The 20,233-nt window shown below is 38.9% G+C and overlaps 1 protein-coding gene across 5 annotated transcripts in view; it reads left to right on the top strand.

The window, feature by feature from the left end:
- Window positions 1–3,920: 3,920 nt before the first annotated feature.
- LOC128864935 (neither inactivation nor afterpotential protein C) overlaps window positions 3,921–20,233 on the top strand; it is a 52,741-nt gene continuing 36,428 nt past the window's right edge. For 2 of the 5 annotated variants that reach the window (XM_054104713.1, XM_054104717.1), the window contains exons 1-3: window positions 3,921–4,042; window positions 11,440–11,744; window positions 12,945–13,248. In XM_054104713.1, coding sequence (XP_053960688.1) covers window positions 11,460–11,744; window positions 12,945–13,248 — 589 coding nt within the window. In that variant the 5' untranslated portion in view covers window positions 3,921–4,042; window positions 11,440–11,459. Of the gene's footprint in view, window positions 4,043–9,123; window positions 9,193–10,199; window positions 10,241–11,439; window positions 11,745–12,944; window positions 13,249–20,233 lie in introns of those variants that run through there. The other 3 variants (XM_054104718.1, XM_054104716.1, XM_054104715.1) reach the window with 3 other exon arrangements.

Here is a 20,233-nt window from a genome sequence, read left to right as displayed (position 1 = left end):
GTGATTTTTATATATGTACACCTTTGTACATAAAAAAGTCGATAAGATCTTGCTTTTTATTCATGTCAGTGGGCCAGTAGGTACTGTCACCTGTACTTATGTAGTCGCTTTTCCTTTTTTGTATTGCATGCATTAGATGTTTTCCTTTGGTGTTTGTCAGTATTGATCCTCATGCTGTGTTTTTTGCGTTATAGTCACCTCCGCAAATAAACCTACTGCCGAGAGTTGTGAGATAGTCCAAGTATTGGACCGTCGAGTTGTTGTGTTTCGGTGGACAATATGCAGCTGATATCATCAGAGGCCCCATTTGGTCTTCAATTTGGGCAGGTGTAGCTTGAAAGTTGTCTTTTTTGTACGGGTCCATTGTAACACATTTGCATGCTTTTCGTAATATTATAGCTGAACCCCACCTGTGCAAATGTTTTATATGGTGTTACCATTTGCAAGAGAAGATTTTGGCTTTTTTCTTTAAGTGCTTGCTTTGGAAGCTCATCGGCATTTAATGTTGTGACTTTTGGTTTTAGTGCTGGGAGACGCTTAATTTTTAAGGACTTGTATACCATGCATCCTTTATAGTTTACGGTATGATAAACCATGATGTCGAGGACTAATTAGATGTTTAACGCTAAAATATAACTTGTCTTTAACAATGCATTCAAAAAGTGTAGATACAGCAGATAATTTGGAAATTGGTCTATAATTTGCAATATCGCTTTTATTACCGCTTTTGAAAATAGGAGTGACTGAAGTCAGCTTCCAATCATCAATAAATATTCCTTCGGCCAAAGATTTGTTAAAAATTAGCTTAAGAGGTTGTACCAAAGAACGACAATTTTTAAGCAAAGTTACCGAAAGCCCATCTACATCCGAATGAGCAGAGTTTTTAATCTTTAACAATCCCTCAATGACATCATCATCTGATACAACAAGTGTACCGAAGTCTACTGAGGAAGACACTTTCCCCAAGAAATTATGGCGAATGGCTGCCAAATGTACTTCCTGAATATCTTCATCAGACACAAAGATTGATGAAAAGAAATCGGCAAATAAATTCGCTGCCTCACTGACAGAGCCGGCAGTAACGTCCCTATAAAAACAGAATTAGGAATAGAAGAGGCCTTTTTAATCGATTTAATATATCGCCAAAAATTCTTCGGATTACTTTTTATATTAAGCTCAAAGACTTATTTAAAGTAATAATAAAGTAAAAGTATATTACGAAATTTATTCCCGTGGAGGATAAAAGACTCATAATAGCGGGTTTCCTTAGTTAACTTGAACTTTTTAAAAAACTTATTTCTCAAATTTTTATGATGTTTAAGTTCTTTCGTGCACCACGGACTTATAATTTACACGCTTAAAAATTGGAACATGTTGAGAACATATATCTAGGACTAAAGTTTTAAATATCTTAAAGCATTCAGCAACTTCAATATTGCTATGCAAGATGACGTTGCTCAACACCAGCAGCGCCGTCAGAATTGGGAAGGACCTCTCCGAGCCGTTTGATACCAAACGAGGTTTCAGACAGGATAACTCGCTGTCGTGTGACTTCTTTAACCTGATGTTGGAGAGCATCGTACGAGCCCCAGAACTTAATCGCTCAGGCACAATATTTTATAAGAGCGTACAATTGTTGGCGTATATCGATGATATCGATACATCGCCCTTAACAACCGCGCTGTTAGTTCTGCCTTCTCCAATCTGGATAAAGAGGCAAAGCAAATGGGTTTGGTGGTGAACGAGGACAAAAGGAAGTACCTCCTGTCTTCAAACAAACAGTCGGCGCACTCGCGTATCGGCACCCACGTCACTGTAGACAATTATAATTTCGTGGTTGTAAAAGACTTCGTTTATTTAGGAACCAGCATTAACACCGATAACAATGTCAGCCTTGAAATCCAATGTAGAATCTTTCTTGCCAACAAGTGCTACTTTGGACTAAGTAAGCAACTGAACAGTAAAGTCCTCTCGCGACGAACATGCCCGTCCTAACATATGGCGCAGAAGCGTGGACGATGAGATCATCCGATGAAGCGACGCTTGGAGTGTTCGAGAGAAAGATTCTGTGTAAGATTTTTGGACCTTTGCACGTTGGCAACGGTGAATATCGCAGACGATGGAACGTTGAGCTGTATGAGCTTTACGACGACATAGACATAGCGCAGCGTATAAAGATCCAGCGGTTACGTTGGCTGGGTCATGTCGTCCGAATGGATACAAGCTCTCCGGCTTTGAAAGTATTCGATGCGGTACCAGCTGGTGGTAGCAGAGAAAGAGGAAGGCCTCCTCTGCGTTGGAAAGATCAGGTGGAGAAGGACTTGGCTTCACTTGGTGTGTCCAATTGGCGCCGGTTAGCACGAGAAAGAAACGACTGGCGCGCTTTGCTAAGCTCGGCCAAAATCGCGTAAGCGGTTATCGCTCCAATTAAGAAGAAGATAGAGCCAATGTGTAATGCGAGGTTTTAACCCCATTTAACACCGACCGCTTTATTTCAAGTATGTAATGCAACTTTGGCCGTTTTTACTCTTTCCGCAATATTAGGTTTCAACGTGAGTTTCCTATCTAATATGAGTCCTAAGTACTTGACATTCTCTCTCAAAGAAATCTCCACACCCTTAATAGCCAGCGGGGAGATTATAAGAAGCCTATGTTTCCTTGTAAAGAGAACTATTTCAGTTTTTGTGGGGTTTATAGGAAGTCCCCTACTGTCAGTCCAGCTCCTAAGCATGGCCTGTTAGAGCGCAAAATGTACATAAGGGTGTTAGGATATTTGCAACCGTTATAATTGCTTAATAAAATTTGTTTAATAAAGTCATGCTCCGAGAATAGTTATACAAACAAAAGGAATGCGAATTACTGCTTTGTAAAGAGGAAGGGTAGGCGAAACTACCAAACACAAGAAATTATACGCAAATACACACACTTTCCACGACGGCATCCGTATAAAAACGCAAAAACAAACTGCATTTGGAAGCACGCGATACTTCGTTTTCATTAGTTTGTTTAGTTAAATGTCACAAATCACAATATCACCAAGTCATTTACTGAATTTCCACAAAAATTTAGTTTCTCCGCGTTTTATTAGTACTCATTTCGCCGCGGTGGGATGGCGGGCAGCGAAACGATATTTTCAGCTATTTGTTCGTATTTATTTCAACTAAGTTGTGTATTTGCAGATGACAGAGTCAAAAATTTATAATAACTATTTTAATACTTTCGGGCAACGAGCCGAAATGGAAATGCGTCATAAAATGGCATGTATTCGATGAAAAACATTTTTTAAATGTCGCCTTCAGGTTCAAATTATTCCAAAAGGCAAATTTAAATTTAAAATAAAATTTTTTGTATATATGATAGCTTTAAGATATGATAAAAAACAAAAACAAAATTATGTGGGTTGTCGGCCTCAGCAGCCGATTTTACCTGAAAATAGGATGGTGTGTTTCATTGGTAAAAAAAGTCATTAATTATTTAATTAATAAAATAATTTGCAGTAAACAAACCAATTTTTTCCCCTGTTTATAATTTTCTATTTGAAACATGTTTATAAGGCCCAAAAATTAAGCGAAAGTTTCACAGACTCCAATTATTTGCATAACTACATACTATATGTGTACTGGAAGGAACTTTGGACAAGTTTAGTAGGAGTTTGAAAATGTTTGGCAAAATAAAAGAATCTCCTTCACCAAATTCTGAAAACATTAATATTCGTAGCAAACGCAGTAAATTAATATTTTATTTATTCTTTGTGGGACTCGCGGGCCCATCCTAATGTACTCACATATCTACGTTTACTCTTACTTATATAAATATGTTCATCCCATTAGTCAGTTTTAAACCGTTTATTCGCAAATAACTTAAAAGGTTTCTGTTGAAAGGTTTCTATGCGAATTTTCAATTCCTTTCCAATACAATTTCAGTGCGCGTTATGCAGCGTATGGAGCTGCAGGCTGTTACGGTGAAGTAAAGTTTTTCAAAAGCTAGTAAAAGTGTGAATTTAGTTTAATAATATAAAATAAGTAAAAATTAAGATCTATAGGTTTGTATTTAAAAAATATTTAAAATTCTAAAAGATTCATAAAACATAAAAGTAATATATATTATAAAAATTATGTAAAATGTATATCAAACAGTTATTTCAAAATACCTGTTGTGCATGTTACAATAAAATTATTAAGTTTGTATACGTTTTCGAGTTATAATAACTATACTCTTGAAAATTATTACTTACATATATACAAGTGCATATGTAAACGTAAATGCAATATTTACGTACACGGGTACATTTAAGTACTCACATAGGTATGTTTCATATCACTTCACAACAAAAATTAATAAAACCGTACTTGGCATCCTCTGTAAATCAAAAAATAGGTCCATCAGATAAAGATTTGTAAAACAAACATTGCATGTCTAGAATCATGCATGGAAGTGGTGCAACGATTATTAGATTTTTGCTTATTAATATAATAAATCCGCTATTAACTTAATCTTCAGTCTGTTAAAGGAGATGGATTCGAGAGTTATTTCTGCAACTAAAGATTGGATTGCGATTGGAGGAGTCTTATATTGTGTGATGTGGCAAGCTTTTTTATCATATATCTTGAGCTATTGTGGAAAATTTGAGATCTCGATGGATTTGAGCATTTATGATATAATGTGGTGCGTTTGTAATCATTCTACTTATAAATGTTCTCGATTGTAATCCTTGAAGTATTTCGATGTTAGAATTGGCTGCAGTGCTTCAGAGCTTGTATGCCGTAGGTCCATATTGGTTTTAATATGGCTGTGTAGAGTGTGAGTAAGTGGCCAGTATAGATTTTTGAGTTTGATTCCAAGTGCCTTACGTTTAGTCCAAATATGTGTTTTCCATGTACGCTTGCTGTGGAGGAGTATACCAATATATTTCGTAAATAATTTTGGGGTCTGATTATATTATTGAGTTTTACGGGAGGGCAAGCGCTTCGATTGAGTGCGAGCGTTACTTGACCTCTTTTTGTCCCATTGGATTTTATTCTCCAATGTTTTAACCAGTGAGTTAAAATATCAAGTCCTTTTTGGAGTTTAAATGAAAACTTCTGGGGGTTAGAGTCAATTGCGAGAACAGCGGTGTCATCTGCAAGAGTTCCAACGATAGTTTCCTCAGAGACTGGTAAATCGTGCGTGTAAAGCAAGTAGAGGATTGGACTAATTATATTGCCCTGGGACACGCCAGCTAAACGTTCACAGAGTTCAGAGTGTTCTTCAAATGTCGGTCACTGAGGAAGGACTTTATAGAAATGTAATAATTTATAGGTAGAGTGTCTTGTTTTTATTTATTATTAATATAATATTATTATTATTTATTTAAAGTCTTGGAATATGTCGAAAACTGCGGCTAGGCAACACTTCTCAAAAACTTTGTAAATACTAAATATTTACGCGCCTGTGTACCTGTTCGATGGTAGCCTATGTCTTTCTGAAGCCGAATTAATGTTTTGGGATTCATTTTCGGCCTTGAATTTTGGGCATCAATCTTTTGAGAAAAAGGAATTTCATAACTTTAGAGACAAAGGGTGTTAAGCTGATGGGGCGATAAGATTATACTTTCTCGGTTTTGAAGAATTTTGTATACCCTTCTGCCTTGATAGCATGATTGGGTGAGTCGTATACTCGTACTGATGAGATTGTGGGTGGGCCTTTCGAGTTTTCCACAATAATATTTGTGGCTAGAATAGCTTCTGTACAGTAAGAATTTAAGCTGTGGTGTTTAATATGACCTATAATGAGAATAGCAGGGTCAGCATAATGTAATTTGGAGTTCGAAAACTGCTTTTATCTGTAAAATGAGTTTCGTATATTAGGAGAATATCTATGTCGTGAAATTTGAGTCGCGTTTTTATTTCTAGTATGTGTTTAAAAAGCCCATTGGCATTCCAAAGAATATTCATGGGTTTAAAGGGTTTCAGGGTGGTGTCGTGAGAGTAACGAGCAGATTCAGCATTGCGGAGGCTTCTTGCAAGACTTGTCAGAGAAGCGTCATCATTTATCGTATTTCACTTGATGTCTTGGGTGTTGTTTCTTTAGGCTTCGGGTCTGGGAGACTGAGAGACTCTTATATTTTTTGGGATAACTTGAGAATGAGTAGCAGCGATGGGTCTAGACGAACTTTGTGACTGGGTGAGAGGTGCAGGGTTCTCATTCTTGTTTCTCAGTGTCTGGCTGGTAATTCGCGTTTCGGGCGTGGGGGTTCAAAGACAATTCTCGTTCGAGTTTGGCTTTAGCTCGACAATGCTTGATGTTGTAGATATTTTCTGCTGAATGACCAAGCTCTTTCAGCACTTGTGAAATATTTTCTGTAGCTCTGGAAGGGTGTATAAAGTTTGTCTCCTGTTTGGACTTATAAGAATATAATTTCGTGTGTTTTTTCTCCAATAGAATCACAATAACTTTGTAGGCTTCTGGGGTAAATGGTTGTATTTTGACCGGGTTACCATTAATGAGTTTCAAGTCATATGAGTTTTTGGGCAACTCCTTTTAGAAGCTTTATTAGTGGAGTAATGGTGAGGTAAAAAATATTGGCGGGGGCTTTGGAGTTTTTTCACGGTGTTTGGGATTATCCTTTTCTGGAATTTCTAGAGAAGTAAATCTATTTTGGGTAGGTTGAGTGCTACGAGTATTCAGCCAATATTCATCAAGTTTAGCTTGCTTTTGAGAGACGTGCTGCTGAATCTGTAGGCAATATTTGCCCATCCGTACTTCTCTAAAGTAGCCAACATGTATACATGAAGGACTTTTAAATGCATTGGAAGCTTGGAATGCATTGGAAGTGCGGAAATAAAATGAAGACGCATATTGCTCAGGAAAGGTTGTCGGTAGATGCCCAGCAATAAATTTTTTCTCACAAGGGAAGTAAGCGCTTATTGAGCCAGTATGGGCGAGAGTTCACGTGAATGATCTTCATTGGCCCTACTTTTTCTATTTTACTCCGACAGCTGCTTATAAACAAATGGTTGTGTATTACTGGTAATTGGCGAAAGCGTTAAATAAAAACAATCACTTTGCATACAACAGTAATTTTCAAACTAGTAACAAACTAACCAGCTAACTAGTTCTTAGCACTTAATTTTAGTGCAGATTTTGCAGTTCAAATCCCTACACTAATTAGTTCCTTCTAGTTCAGTACCTTTTCCTTCTAGTAATTGCATTATGCATATTTGCACAAGACTGACCCAGATTCAAACCGTATTAGGTTCGTTTTTTGTAATCTCTCTAACAATGTAGATACATTTTTTATTTCTTATTCATAGACACACATTCACATTGGCGAAGGGTTTTTAAAAATAACCATTGGGAAAATAAATAAAATAAACCACAGCTAACAGTTCACATCTCGTTATGCCTTAATTCATTTCCGGCTTTCCGAAGACTCTGATATATATAGTATGCAACCACTTGTTCGTGCCATTGAGGATCTGTGACAGTACTCCTCCTATTCCGTATACAGTACAAAGAAGCTCTTTCAGCTGCTGGATCGATCCCTTTTGCTCCTTGTAACAAACAAAATACCAACTCTTCTTAGTGAGATTATAGAGACTCCGCGCAATATTTGCGAATCGAAAAATAAAACGACGGTGATAAGGGCATGTGACGAACTTCGCGCACATTTATTGGCCGTGGCGAATTATTCACTGCCTCTTTTTCCTCGCCTGCTTTACCGCCGTCGGTTGCCACCTTATATCCAAGACTTCTGTCTTGAACAATGCACACTTCTGGTTTAATCATAATGATGATGCCATCAGTACATGTTCCATCAAGCGTTCAGAGGTTGCTGGAGCATTGCACAACGCATTCTTCTATTTCCGTCTGCCAGTAACCAGGATTTAAATCAAGCGAGTCAAACTATTTTGCACCGGTTAAAGTGTAATGTGTAGATGTCCTTTTTCATCACTTTATTCAAATTTTTGTAATCTACACAAACCTATCTTTCTTTTTAACCAGCACAACCGGTTAGCTCCATGGGTTTATTGATGGATGCACTTCGCTGAATTATCTTGAATTATTTGATTTGCTTCCTTGTGCTTTGCTTCCTGTGCCCTTACTCGATTGCTCGTCGTACATTCAAAGGAAAGGCGAGTTTTTTATTTAAAAAAAAATAACGCCATTACATTAATTTTACCGTACATGTTACTAGGATGCCGACGTCGGATGATGGTGAACATGGAAATGCCAAGCAGTGAAGTTATGCCATTACTTTGCGGCTCATCAAGTTCTAAAATTTACGTATGTGCATCTATACGAGGCTTCTTTTGCGAACCATAACGGATATGAGATGATGAGAGACTGGGACTATTTGGCCATTTTTCCTAAATTGCTATATATACCTAAATACATACATTGTAGCAACACCATTTTTTTCCGATTCTATTGGGCATTTTCCTCTAGGCTCAATCTTTCTATGCATGCTTGGGATCCGTTTCTGGCAAGGGAGTCCGTGAGCGTTTATGTATTATACTATAGCTAACGTGGTTTCTTTTTGAGCAGAATTTACTCTAAAAAAAATTTAAAAGAAACGTACTTTTGGTCAGTTGGATTTTGAAGCCAACTACTAGAGAACAGATTATATAAGCTCATTGTAGTTTAAGCAAATAAACTGATTGGCTGTAAAAATTTTAAAGTTTGTAAATTCTAGTGAGATTGACTTTTAATTTTAAGATTCGGAAAACACACACAAAGTACGAGTATAACATATGGTTTTAACATCATTTTGGATATACCTACATACTTAAGCTGCCATAGTACACTTTAAGTGGGTCTACACTGGACTATTTTTTTTATATTTATTTATTAGAAATACAATTATGAATACTTATATTACATTATGAAAGGCATTAGAAACTAAGAGTATCGGTCAAAAATATTGTAACACTAATAGATTTTTTACATAATTATTACAAATTATTAAAATATAATTGAATTGTGTGGGAAATCAATAAACAGAATTATAAAAGATAAACTAGTCCAATTTGGAACATAAAACAATAAATATTTTACATATTTTGTAGAGAATTCTCTTTTAATAAATCTTAAGGTTTCCTGTCTTTAAAGGTGTTGTTTCTGCCGTTGCTGTACATGGTGCAGTAGTTATGTGAATAATGGACAGTTACACGCTGAGCAAATTGGGCCAGGCATTACTTTCAGAAGGTGTTGGTGAGTGATATTTGTATGTCCTAGTCGGAGCCAGGTGAAGATTTTTGCCTGCTGTAGTGTCTCTCCTTTTGGAACAATTGCTTTTAGTCGTTCTGGATTTATGGATTTCTAGTTGTATTTGTATGTAATCCATTTTTAGTTGAGTAATAGCTACTATCGGCTATCCTGACAATGTCGGTTTTAACAAAAGTTTCGAAACCTAATGTCTGCATATTGCTGACACCTTTTGCTGCTTCATCATAGTTTTCGTTGCCAAGAATCCCGCTGCATCCAGGGGCCCACATAACTTTTATTTTTGCCTTTTGCTGAGACAATTTCTTTCGAATGCACTCTGTTTGAACTCGACAGAGCTGCGATGATAAATTTACTATCTGTGCAGATTCTATATTTTCCCTTAGCAGAGAAGGCGTTATCAGAAGAAAGAAGGCGTTGGCAATCGTCTCGGCGGTAAATATCGAACTGTATGGGAATAGAAAACCACTCCAAGGAATTTTATCCCTTATTAGATACCACAGAGTGTATTAGACATTACTCTATCACTCAGTCTGGGAAGTCAAGCTTTGGCTAAAATATTTTTTGACGGGGAGGTTGGGAAAGCTCGAAGACTTTTACGAATCGCTGAATGGTAGAGTACCTTTTGAACACTCTCCATATATTGGTAGACCATAATCAATTTAAGATATTATTAATGATTTTGTTAGATTTATTAAAGAATTTTGAAGAACATTGCTGTATTTTGAAGCGAAGTATTTAATGAGATTTAAGGTATTATTAAGTTTACGTTTTAGATATTTACAATGTACCTCAAAGCTAAGAGTCTTATCAAAACTTATGCTTGCTATTTTCAAATTAGTCACGTTTTCTATTGTCTGATTATTATAGGTCAAGTTAAAGTTACATTAGGGTTGTTTCTTACATATATGTAATATACAAATATCATATAATGTTTGCACACTTACTAAAGTAAATTAATATCAACAGATTGATTGCTGTCTTGATTTTGCGATAGAGCCTGTATCGAATGTGAAGTGAGAGATTGGATAAAAGAGTGAGTATTTTGCCTAAGCTGTGAGTAGGATTGTGGAAAGCAGATCGCCTGCATTTGTAGCGTTGGAATGTCAAATTGTAAGTTGGCAATAGTCTTATTTTGTGGATGAGTGTTGTTTAGTTCAATATTGTTATTTGAATTAGAAACTATCGAAGCAAATGAACGAGACTTCTCAGAGAAATTTGGTGTGATTGTTTTGTGCGTTTTTATGGCTTCTCGAATGGTGCACTTTTGAGTTACCTTTATTTTTGTTAATTTCTTTTGCTTGGGTAAATTTTTCATATTTGTTAGAGGAGGCAGAGTGATCAGAGTGCATAATGCGTGCCCTTACACGCTTTGTGCGAATGGGAGGGCGAGTTAGAATTTTCACATACAGAATTTAGCTGTACGTATGTCCGAGCGATTGACAGCTCTTACAACGCATGGGGTTAGGAATGTATTGCCTAACACGAACATTTCGCCAAGCAATCTCCATCTTTTCGGGGGTATGAAAGAGGTCGAATTTTACACAGCGACCACTCCTTGGGGTCTAAGTTCACTCACAATTTCTTTATCTGGTACATTGATTAGAAATGATGCATATACATACTGTTCCCTTGCTGTAGTTGGGATTTTCGAGATATTTTACTTTTGTACGACATATGCCGCGAAGTTCTTTTAGGAAGAAAAATCTTTCAGAAATGCTTTTGCTGTTCACTAATAATGAAACGTTACCGTCATGCAGTTTTAAAACTGTTTGGAATTCTTTACTCACTGCGCGAATATACGAGGATTCATGAACCGCAAAGCAAGAGTAATGAGACAAAGGCTTTTTTTGTCGGCAGATTCCAAAACTCTGGATTTAGGAATTGCTTTATTGGTAGTCGGAAGCTCCGGGAAACTAATGAAAGGGGTGTCCAGAGATGTGTTTTTGTTTTTGCTTTTCAATATTAAATTTGATTAAAATTTGATGCAGAGCGAATTTAGCACCCTTCGTCTGAGTTCACCAAAATCTTGCTATACTGTTTTAATTATTTAAAGGCACGTTTTTGCCAACTTCATTTAGTGGCTGACAGAGGTCTCTGATCCTCAAAGTTAGCAGAGTTGAAGCTAAGGTAAACAATATAATTTAAGAGCTGGTTATATGAATGACAATACTTCTTTTTATATTTTAATTAAATACTGAACTTTAATTAATAAGATATTGTTTACTTTTTCAGGATTTTGAAAAACACAAAAAATGTATTTACCTTACACACAACTGCCGGATCCGACAGACAAATTTGAAATCTACGAAGAAATTGCTCAAGGTGTCAACGCAAAGGTATTTCGAGCAAAGGAGTTGGAGAATGATCGGATGGTAGCTTTAAAAATTCAACACTATGATGAAGAACATCAAGTATCAATCGAAGAAGAATACCGCACCCTGCGTGATCATTGCAACCACCCGAACCTGCCAGAATTTTATGGCGTCTATAAGCTTGTAAAGCCAAACGCGCCTGATGAAATATGGTTTGTCATGGAGGTAAGGAACTTTTTTATTTTATTTTATTTAAAAAACACAAAGGTTCTTACTGGCTGTTGCCTTAGTGTTAATATTATATAAACATTATGTGAATAGAATAATCTAAAACTTAAATACAAATTATTTAAAAATAATACGATTATATTAGCGATTTTAATGAGGTAATACATATATGTGTTGCTTTAACTCCTTGTGGAGTATAGGGCGTCAACAATTCCAGATCACCAGCGAGTACGGTTTTGCGCTAGAACCTTCAATTCGCTCCATGATAAGTCAAGAGTTGCCATTTGGGATTCGGTTGATCTTCGCCAGGTTGTACGAGGTCTTCCAACAGAAGGTCCTGCTTGTTGGAACGGGTTCGACCTTAACGCTTGTTTAGCCACATTGTTGTCGTCTTTTTGAAGTGTGTGACCAATCCATTGCCATTTCCTTCTCCGTACTTCACAGGCCATCTCGACCTGATTGGTAATCCTAAGCAACTCAGAGTTGCTTATTTTACGGAGCCACAAGATTCGAAGTATGCGTGGAAGGCAGCGGTTGATGAAAATTTGAAGTCGTTTTGTAATTGTCATTGTAACCTTCCAAGTAGTGTACCCATATAGAAACACAGATTGAACGCATGCATTGAATATTTTCAGTTTGGTACCGAAGCTTATGTTTTTGTTATGACATAGAGAATGCCAAATGAGGACTTCGCTTTGCATACTCTTTGTTCAACATCTATGTCAGAGCCTCCACTTGCGTCGATAATACTCACAAAGTAGCAAAACTTCTCCACGCTCTGGAACCGTTGTCCATCGATGTCCATTGACTCAGAGGTGGTTGCACGGACGTTACCATAGCCTTAAGATCAGAAAACTTGCGTGACAGATGTCATCGTCATAGGCCAGGTATCTCAACGTGGTGTTTTCGGAAAAGATTCTTTTTCCCATATACATAGCTTACGCCTGATTGTCTGCAGAAGTCGAAAGCTATTGCTTCAGTGTTATTTGGATATTTCACAATTTAAATACGTAACCAACCACTTTCCTTGAAAGTGAATAGTTATTACTTGTTTTTATAATAACATCTTTATTTATAAAATTTAAAATTGTAGAAACCCATTCAAAATTAAACTAACTAATCTCTTGTGATAATTAAGAATAAGACCAATACGTTAATAAGTAAATATGAGGTTGCAAATAATAACCCTATATAAAGTATTGCAGTGGTGGCACAGCTGTGGATATGGTTAATAAATTGGTAAGACTGGAACGTCGCATGCGAGAAGAGCATATCGCTTACATTATACGTGAAACATGTCGGGGAGCTATTGAGCTAAATAGAAATCACGTAATTCATAGGGATATACGAGGTGATAATATCCTACTTACAAAGGATGGGCGAGTGAAACTTTGTGATTTCGGTTTATCGCGAGAAGTAGATTCAACATTCGGTAAGCGGGGCACATGCATCGGATCACCCTGTTGGATGGCGCCAGAGGTTGTAACTGCGCTGAGTGCAAGTAAGATTATATTTCGGTTTTTACTATGTATATGTATGTATAAGAGAACAGTCTAACATAATCAGTATATTTAGTGGTACTGGAAAAACATCGATGTTTGAAGTTAATTTAAAAACATTTATGTATCGATATTATATCGATGTGCCTTGCAGCACTAACATTTAGTATTAGTATGCATACACAAAACGTATATACCCCAAAATGTTCAAAATATGTGCATATATAATATCAAATGGCGGGAAGAGTCCCCTCAGCCACGTCAATTTGTCCATGACCACATATGATAAGTTATAAAGAGTATACAAATTTAGATAACTCAACGCCAAGCTTTGATATTACTTCTCCAAAAATCCAAAACTATTTACCAGTACGAGTATGCAACAGTCATAAATACTCGTATGCCGAAATGTTATACTAGGTGAAGTACAAAATAAACAAGACTGGCGTCATAAAAATGTTTGTGATGGCGCCATCTTTTTAATGAGTTAATGCGTTCGAAGTTGCATTCCTAACTGACTTCCAGTGCAAGCTTGGTAACATTCGGTTAAGTGGAAGCGAAGTTATTGCGTCTAAAGTGTCGGTATGTTTCTGTTATCGGTACAAAAATGAGTTTCGAACAAAGAGCTAATATCAAGTTTTGTTTTAAAGTCGGTAAAACGTTTACCGAAACAATTGAATTGATGAAAAAAGTTCATGGCGATAATTGTCTATCTCGTGCTAGAGTTCATGAGTGGTTTATTCGTTTCAGAGATGGTTGCGAGGACATAAATTATAATGAACATAGAGGCCGCCCAAAATTAGTAATCACCGAAAATTCCATCGAAATTGTTCGTAGATTTATAAGAATGAACCTAAATCATCGTTGAAATTCATGGAATCAGAGTCGAATATCTCCAAAACATCGATTTATCGCATTTTAACTTATCATTTGGGGTTACGAAGGGTCTGTGCACGTTTCGTTTCGCGCAAGTTTACTGAGGACCAAAAATTGCTCAGAATTCAACATTGTTGTTGTTGTTAATTCCATAAGATCATTTTCTTCAGCTTCTTACACAACTTTTTCAACTCAGTATGAACTTAGCAAGGTAAACAAAAATAATTAGGTAAAACGGAATTGTGTAAAAAAAATCCTTACAAAGCGGGAGTTGGCTTCCTTAATATCAAATCTGGCAATTTATCCATAGTGGAGAGCATACAGAAGTAAGCGGCATTCTCGAATTCCTATCCCGAATTACAGAATTATATTGTTTTTCATTTTTGTTGTTACGAGTATTAACGAGCTAATTTATAGTATAACGCCGTTTTCTCTTTCTTGTTTGCTTACTTGTTACGTCTAGAAATACTCTCACGGAAGTGGCATTCTTGTAATCTATCTTTCTTGATTATTATCGATGTTAATTCTGGTTCCTAAATAAACGAAGTTCTTATTATTATTAGAAGGCCATTGCGCACTGCGACCAGAGTTGATCTATTGTGCAAGACCTATTTTTGTAACCCTAGAGTTTAAGGCTTTTTATAAATTTTAGCACTATTGTGGGTTTGTTGTTCCAAAGATTACATGGAGATACTACGATACCACCAAGGTGGTGAAGTCTTTGTCTGCCCAGCGCAGGACATTCACAAAGCACATGTTCTGAGCTTTCTATATCCATTTCGCAAAAGCGGCAGACATTGGTCTCTGATAGACCAATGTTATTTAAATGATACCTCAGGCTGCAGTGACCTGTGAGGTATCCTGTTAAAAGACGCAGATCTACTCTGTTTAGTGAGAGTAGCTTGTCTGATATTCCTTTGTTGGGACTAAGAAATTGTTTGGCTTGACGCTGACCGGCACAATTTAGCCAGTGTGCAGCAAATTTCCTTTCTTCCCATTTCCTGAGGAATTCATTAATGTGGCTTTTCGTGAGTCCACAGAAAGGCTCAGGACCAGTAAGTTGCATATTTGCTCCTTGTTTTGCGAGGTCGTCAGCCATTTCATTCCCCTCATGCCCTTCATGTCCCGGAATCCAGACTACATTTACTGTGTTGAGGTTTCCTAACATGTTGAGAAGGTTTAGGCAATCATTTACCAATTTAGAGGTGATAGTTGTTGATAGAAGGGCTTTTAGAGCCGCTTGACTATCTGAGAGTATGTAGATGTGAGTACCTCTCATTTTCCTGCGAAGGCATTCTCTCACACATATTTCAATGGCATGTATTTCTGCCTGGAAAATTGTTGGGTAGAGTCCCATCGGAATCGATTTTTTAAATTTAGGCCCATTGATTCCTGCCCCTGTTCTACCATCTTCCAGCTTGGACCCATCAGTGAACCATAATTGAGATCCAGGCTTGAAATTGATAGAATTAGTTCTCCAAGTTGTTCGTTCATTAATAATAATTCGGAAGTTTCTGTAGAGAATGGGTTTGGGAGATATTGTATCCACCCTGTGTAGTATAGGAGTGTGTAGAAAGTCTTCTAAGATCTTTAGATGTCCTCTCATATCTCCACTTTTAAGATCGGCGTTGCCTTTTAGTCTTAAGGCACTCAATCTTGCTTCTTTTTCAATTAAGATGGGAAGCGGTGGTATACCTAGGAGCACGCCCAAAGCTTCAGTTGGGCATGTTTTCATTGCTCCTGTTATACCGATGCAGATGAGGCGGTACAATTTGTTAAGATCGCTTGCCGCCTTTCGTTGCTTAACTTTGGGCCACCATGCTATGGAAGCATAAGTGACTATAGGCTTAACAACAGTAGTGAATGTCCAGTAGGTCATTCTGGGGCTGAGCCCCCATGTTTTACCAAAAAGCCTTGTGCAGGCATAGAATGCCCTTGTGGCTTTTACAGTAACTTTCTCAAGATGCGAGTTCCAGGTAAGCGCTTTGTCAAGGTTGATACCAAGGTAGTTCGCCTCTGTGGAGAGTTGTAGAGTCGATCCATTCAGGACAGGACATTTGATGTTGATATTCCTTTTCCTGGTGAACGGCACTAGCGCAGTTTTAGATGGGTTGATAGAGAGCCCTTTGTCAGTGCACCATTTGTTTATTATGTTAAGGGCTTGTTGCATGCGGTTAGAGATGGTCTCTTCATGCCAGCCCATTATATATACTACCAGGTCATCAGCATAGCCCTGGGTGTGGAATCCTAGGTTGTTCAGTTTGTGGAGAAGTTCATCTATTACTAGTGTCCACAGAAGAGGAGAGAGTACTCCCCCTTGCGGGCAACCTCTTGTGGCCTTGATAGACTTTATTCTTCCTCCTAATTCTGTACTGATCGTTCTGGATTTCAGCATCGATATAGTCCATCGTCTGATGGGTTTAGGTACGTCCTTTTGAGATAGGGCATTGTTGATTGCCTCATAGGACGTATTATCGAAAGCTCCTGTTATGTCAATAAAAGCGCAAAGTGCGATTTGTTTTGACTCAATAGCTTTTTCAATAATGGTTACCAGACTGTGTATTGCAGTCTCAGTAGATTTACCTTGTTGGTAGGCAAATTGAAGTTGGTGCAGTGGGAAATTAACCAAGTTATTCTCCCGTATGTGCTGATCCAATATTTTTTCCATTGTTTTTAGGAAAAATGAGCTAAGGCTAATCGGTCTGTATGACTTAGGCAATTGTTCGGGTTTTTTCCCTACCTTTGGAATGAATACGACCTTTACCTCAGCCCATTTCGTAGGAATATAACCTAGCAATAGGCTTGCTTTATATAGTCTGGACAAAGTAGGGACAATGTATTGGCTTCCCTTTTGCAGAAGGCAAGGGAATATCCCATCAGGTCCAGGAGATTTGTATGGGCTAAATGTAGATATAGCCCATTGTACCCGATTTTCATGGAATAGCTTATTTGCCAGCTTTAGGTCCTCCCTGCCAGCATAAGTGGTAGGTTCTACCAACATTGTGGACTCATGTAAAGCATGGCATCCCGGGAAATGGGTGTCCAGTAGAAGTTGGCTAGTTTCTTCTGGGTTTTTAGTGTAGCTACCATCTGGCTTTTTCAGGGTACATATGCCGTTTGAGTGATCCTTTGATAAGGCTTTCTGGAGGCGGATAGCATTAGGAAGATTTGAAATCTTATCACAGTGATCCCTCCAGGAAGCTCTCTTAGATTTCCTCAATTCTTTGTTGAAGTTGGTTAGAGCTCTTGAGTAGGAGACCCAGTCCCCTGTTTGTTTAGCTCTATTCCATAATACTCTGGTTTCATGGCGTAGTCTTGAAAGCGTACTATTCCACCAGGGGACATCCCTTCGTGGTTTTTTCACTTTTTCCTGACAGCTCTCATGAAATGCAGACGTAATGTTTGAGTGGAGTTCATTTGCCTCCATCTCAAGCTCAGATTTAAGCACCAGGTGATGCTTAGAGTAGTTAGCACTTTGTTCCAAGTTAAAGTGAAAGACATTCCAATTTATATTCCTTGGATTTCTGTAAATTGTTATGTGCGGTAAGGTAGCACCTAAGTCAAACCTGATAAGACTGTGGTCCGACATTGATGCTTCCCCGGACACATGCCAATTTGAGACTTCTGATAGTACATTTGGACTGCATAGGGTAAGATCAAGTACTTCCTCCCTTATTGCATTCCTAAATGTTGGTTCATTGCCTCGGTTTACTATTGATACATTATATCTAAGTAAGAATTCAAGAAGGCACTCACCTCTCGCATTGATGTTTGTGCTGCCCCATATCGTATGATGGGCATTCGCATCGCATCCTATTATCCAGCGTAGGTGGTTCTCCTTGCAGTAGTTGACTAGGGCTACAAGTTCCCTTGTTGGAGCAGTTTCCTCATCTCCTGGAAGGTAGGCAGAGGCAATGATTACCTCGTGCTCGCCTTTGTCTGTTGGCACCTTGGTCCAGATCGCAACGAGATCGGTGGTAGTGAACTGCGAAATGGGAATGAAAGCTAAATTATTGCTAATTAAGATTGCCGCTCTAGGGCGATCATTGTTGGCATAGATTAACTTACCATTAACATCTTGGAGTCCCTCAATGACTCTGTCACGTACCCACGGTTCTTGGATTAGAGCTATATCCAAGTTTTGTTTGTTAAACCTCCTTGCTAGTTCAGCCGAGGCAGCCTTTGCATGGTGGAGGTTTAATTGAAGGCATCCGAGTTGCCTTCTATTGTTGCTTAGGATAGCGTGTGGCATTATCGCCTCTGTTTATTGGCACTGGCTGCCTTTCTCTTGCCTCTGTTGCTACCCAGCAAGGCCGCTTCCTCAGCAGAGTGACGCTCGCCTTTTTTGGTCCTCTTTGGACCATTATTTTTCTTGTCGGCACGAAGCGGGGGTCGCATTCTTATGCCTTCCTCTACCCTTTGAGCACTTGACATTGGTGCAGGCTTGGTGGCGTGTGGCGCATCTTTAGAGCAACATGGCTGCTCATCAGTTTGCGTTACGCTCACTGCGGTTGCTGCGATCGCCGATGCCGAAGTGCAGGGTTGTTCCTCGGTCCGCTGCAATGCGGGAGGCTTGGGCGCTTCTGGTTCAGCATCCTTCTCCGTGGTTTTGGCCTTAGTTCTAAGTTGAACTGTGCTAAACCCATAGTTCAACCAGTAGTGATGTTTTTTGATCACAATGGCGGAGATGGGGTCGATTGCGATGGTTAGCTCCGTCACCTTACCCTTTTGTACTCTACGTAGTACCCGCCATTCCTGAACGTTCAGGCCAGAGTTTTGCCCATCCAGGAGGTTGAGGATGTCCTCTGTGGATGTGCTGTCCAGTTCTGGAAAGTGGCATGTGAAGATCAAAGGCCTTGGTATGTCCTCTTCTAAAACGATCTTAATTTGCGCATCTTTCCATGGTTCAAGTTTAGGCATTGCTGCCTTTAACCAGTCGGTTGTTTCATCGTTGCCACATGAGACAACTATGTATCCTGCGCGGAAGGTGCAGCTGTTAAAGATTGGCTTGGCACCACCAGTCTGCTTTTTCCTTATGCTGTCCAGGATAGCGTGTTGAATGGCCTTTAGTTTATCCGTAGGCCATATCGTTGCCGGATAATCAGGTGGTATGATACCCAGCTTGGTGCTACATGCAGCATCTTTGTAGGACATTTTAGCCGTCCCTTCTTTCACCTCCAGGTTAGGCACTGCTGCCTTTGCCCTTTCGGCTTCTGATGGGTCAGTTGTCCTTTCCACTAAGTTAGCTCTTTTGGGAGATCTTTGCTTAGGGGTGGTGCTGCTGGAGCGCTGACGCTTTAAGTTCATTGGCTGCTGTGCTAGTTGTCGCGCTTCTTCAATGGAGTGACCTTTACCCAGGTGGTACCTGAGTCGCTTTCTGGCGGCACCGCTGAGCCGCAGCTTCACTTCCATTTCCGCTCCATTCTTAGCCGAACTTGTGTTTTTTGAGGGAGAAGTTAAGAGTTTCTCCTCTTCCTCTGGTGATAAAGCGGAAGTTTTCCCGATGGGCCCTAGGTCCATTTCGTCGACTTCCATCTCTAATTGCGCTATGGCAGAGGTCGGGCATTCGCTGCCTTTTGTTGCCTGCGGCAGTTGTTGTTGTTCGACAGTAGCTGCCGAAAGGTCACTGCTGACCTGGTTTGTAGAAGGCATTGTTGCCTTTTCTTTGTTTTCGTTTTTATCGTTAGTTTCAGACATAAGTGAATCCCACGAGTAAAGGGGAATGGAGGTCGAGCCGCAACAGTGCCCCGGTGTTGCGGTAAGGCTAATTACAACCAGAGGGCGCCCGGTATCTGGAGGTCACCGTTAAAAGACACACTGACGTAGTGCCATTCATCACTTAGGCACGGTACGAATAACACCTGTGATTACGGGTTTTTTCGAGTTTGCCTCTCTAGATCCGCCATTTTCGGTCGAAAGCAGGGGCACCTCGTGCAGGAGTGGAATATTACCACAATGGTCGGTCTTTAGGCTTTAGGCAGTTCCTGCCAGTCGCCTCTGTGTGCCCTACCTCTATAATAGAACCAAAACACACTTAACCCCCAGTTCTTATTACTTCACAATTAAAACTGTCAACAATGGTGTGGGTGCCGATACTCGAGCGAGTCGACT

This window comes from Anastrepha ludens, chromosome 5, assembly GCF_028408465.1.
Source record: "Anastrepha ludens isolate Willacy chromosome 5, idAnaLude1.1, whole genome shotgun sequence".
Classification (NCBI taxonomy): Eukaryota; Metazoa; Arthropoda; class Insecta; order Diptera; family Tephritidae; genus Anastrepha; species Anastrepha ludens.
This window is presented reverse-complemented; position numbering and strand designations above follow the sequence as displayed.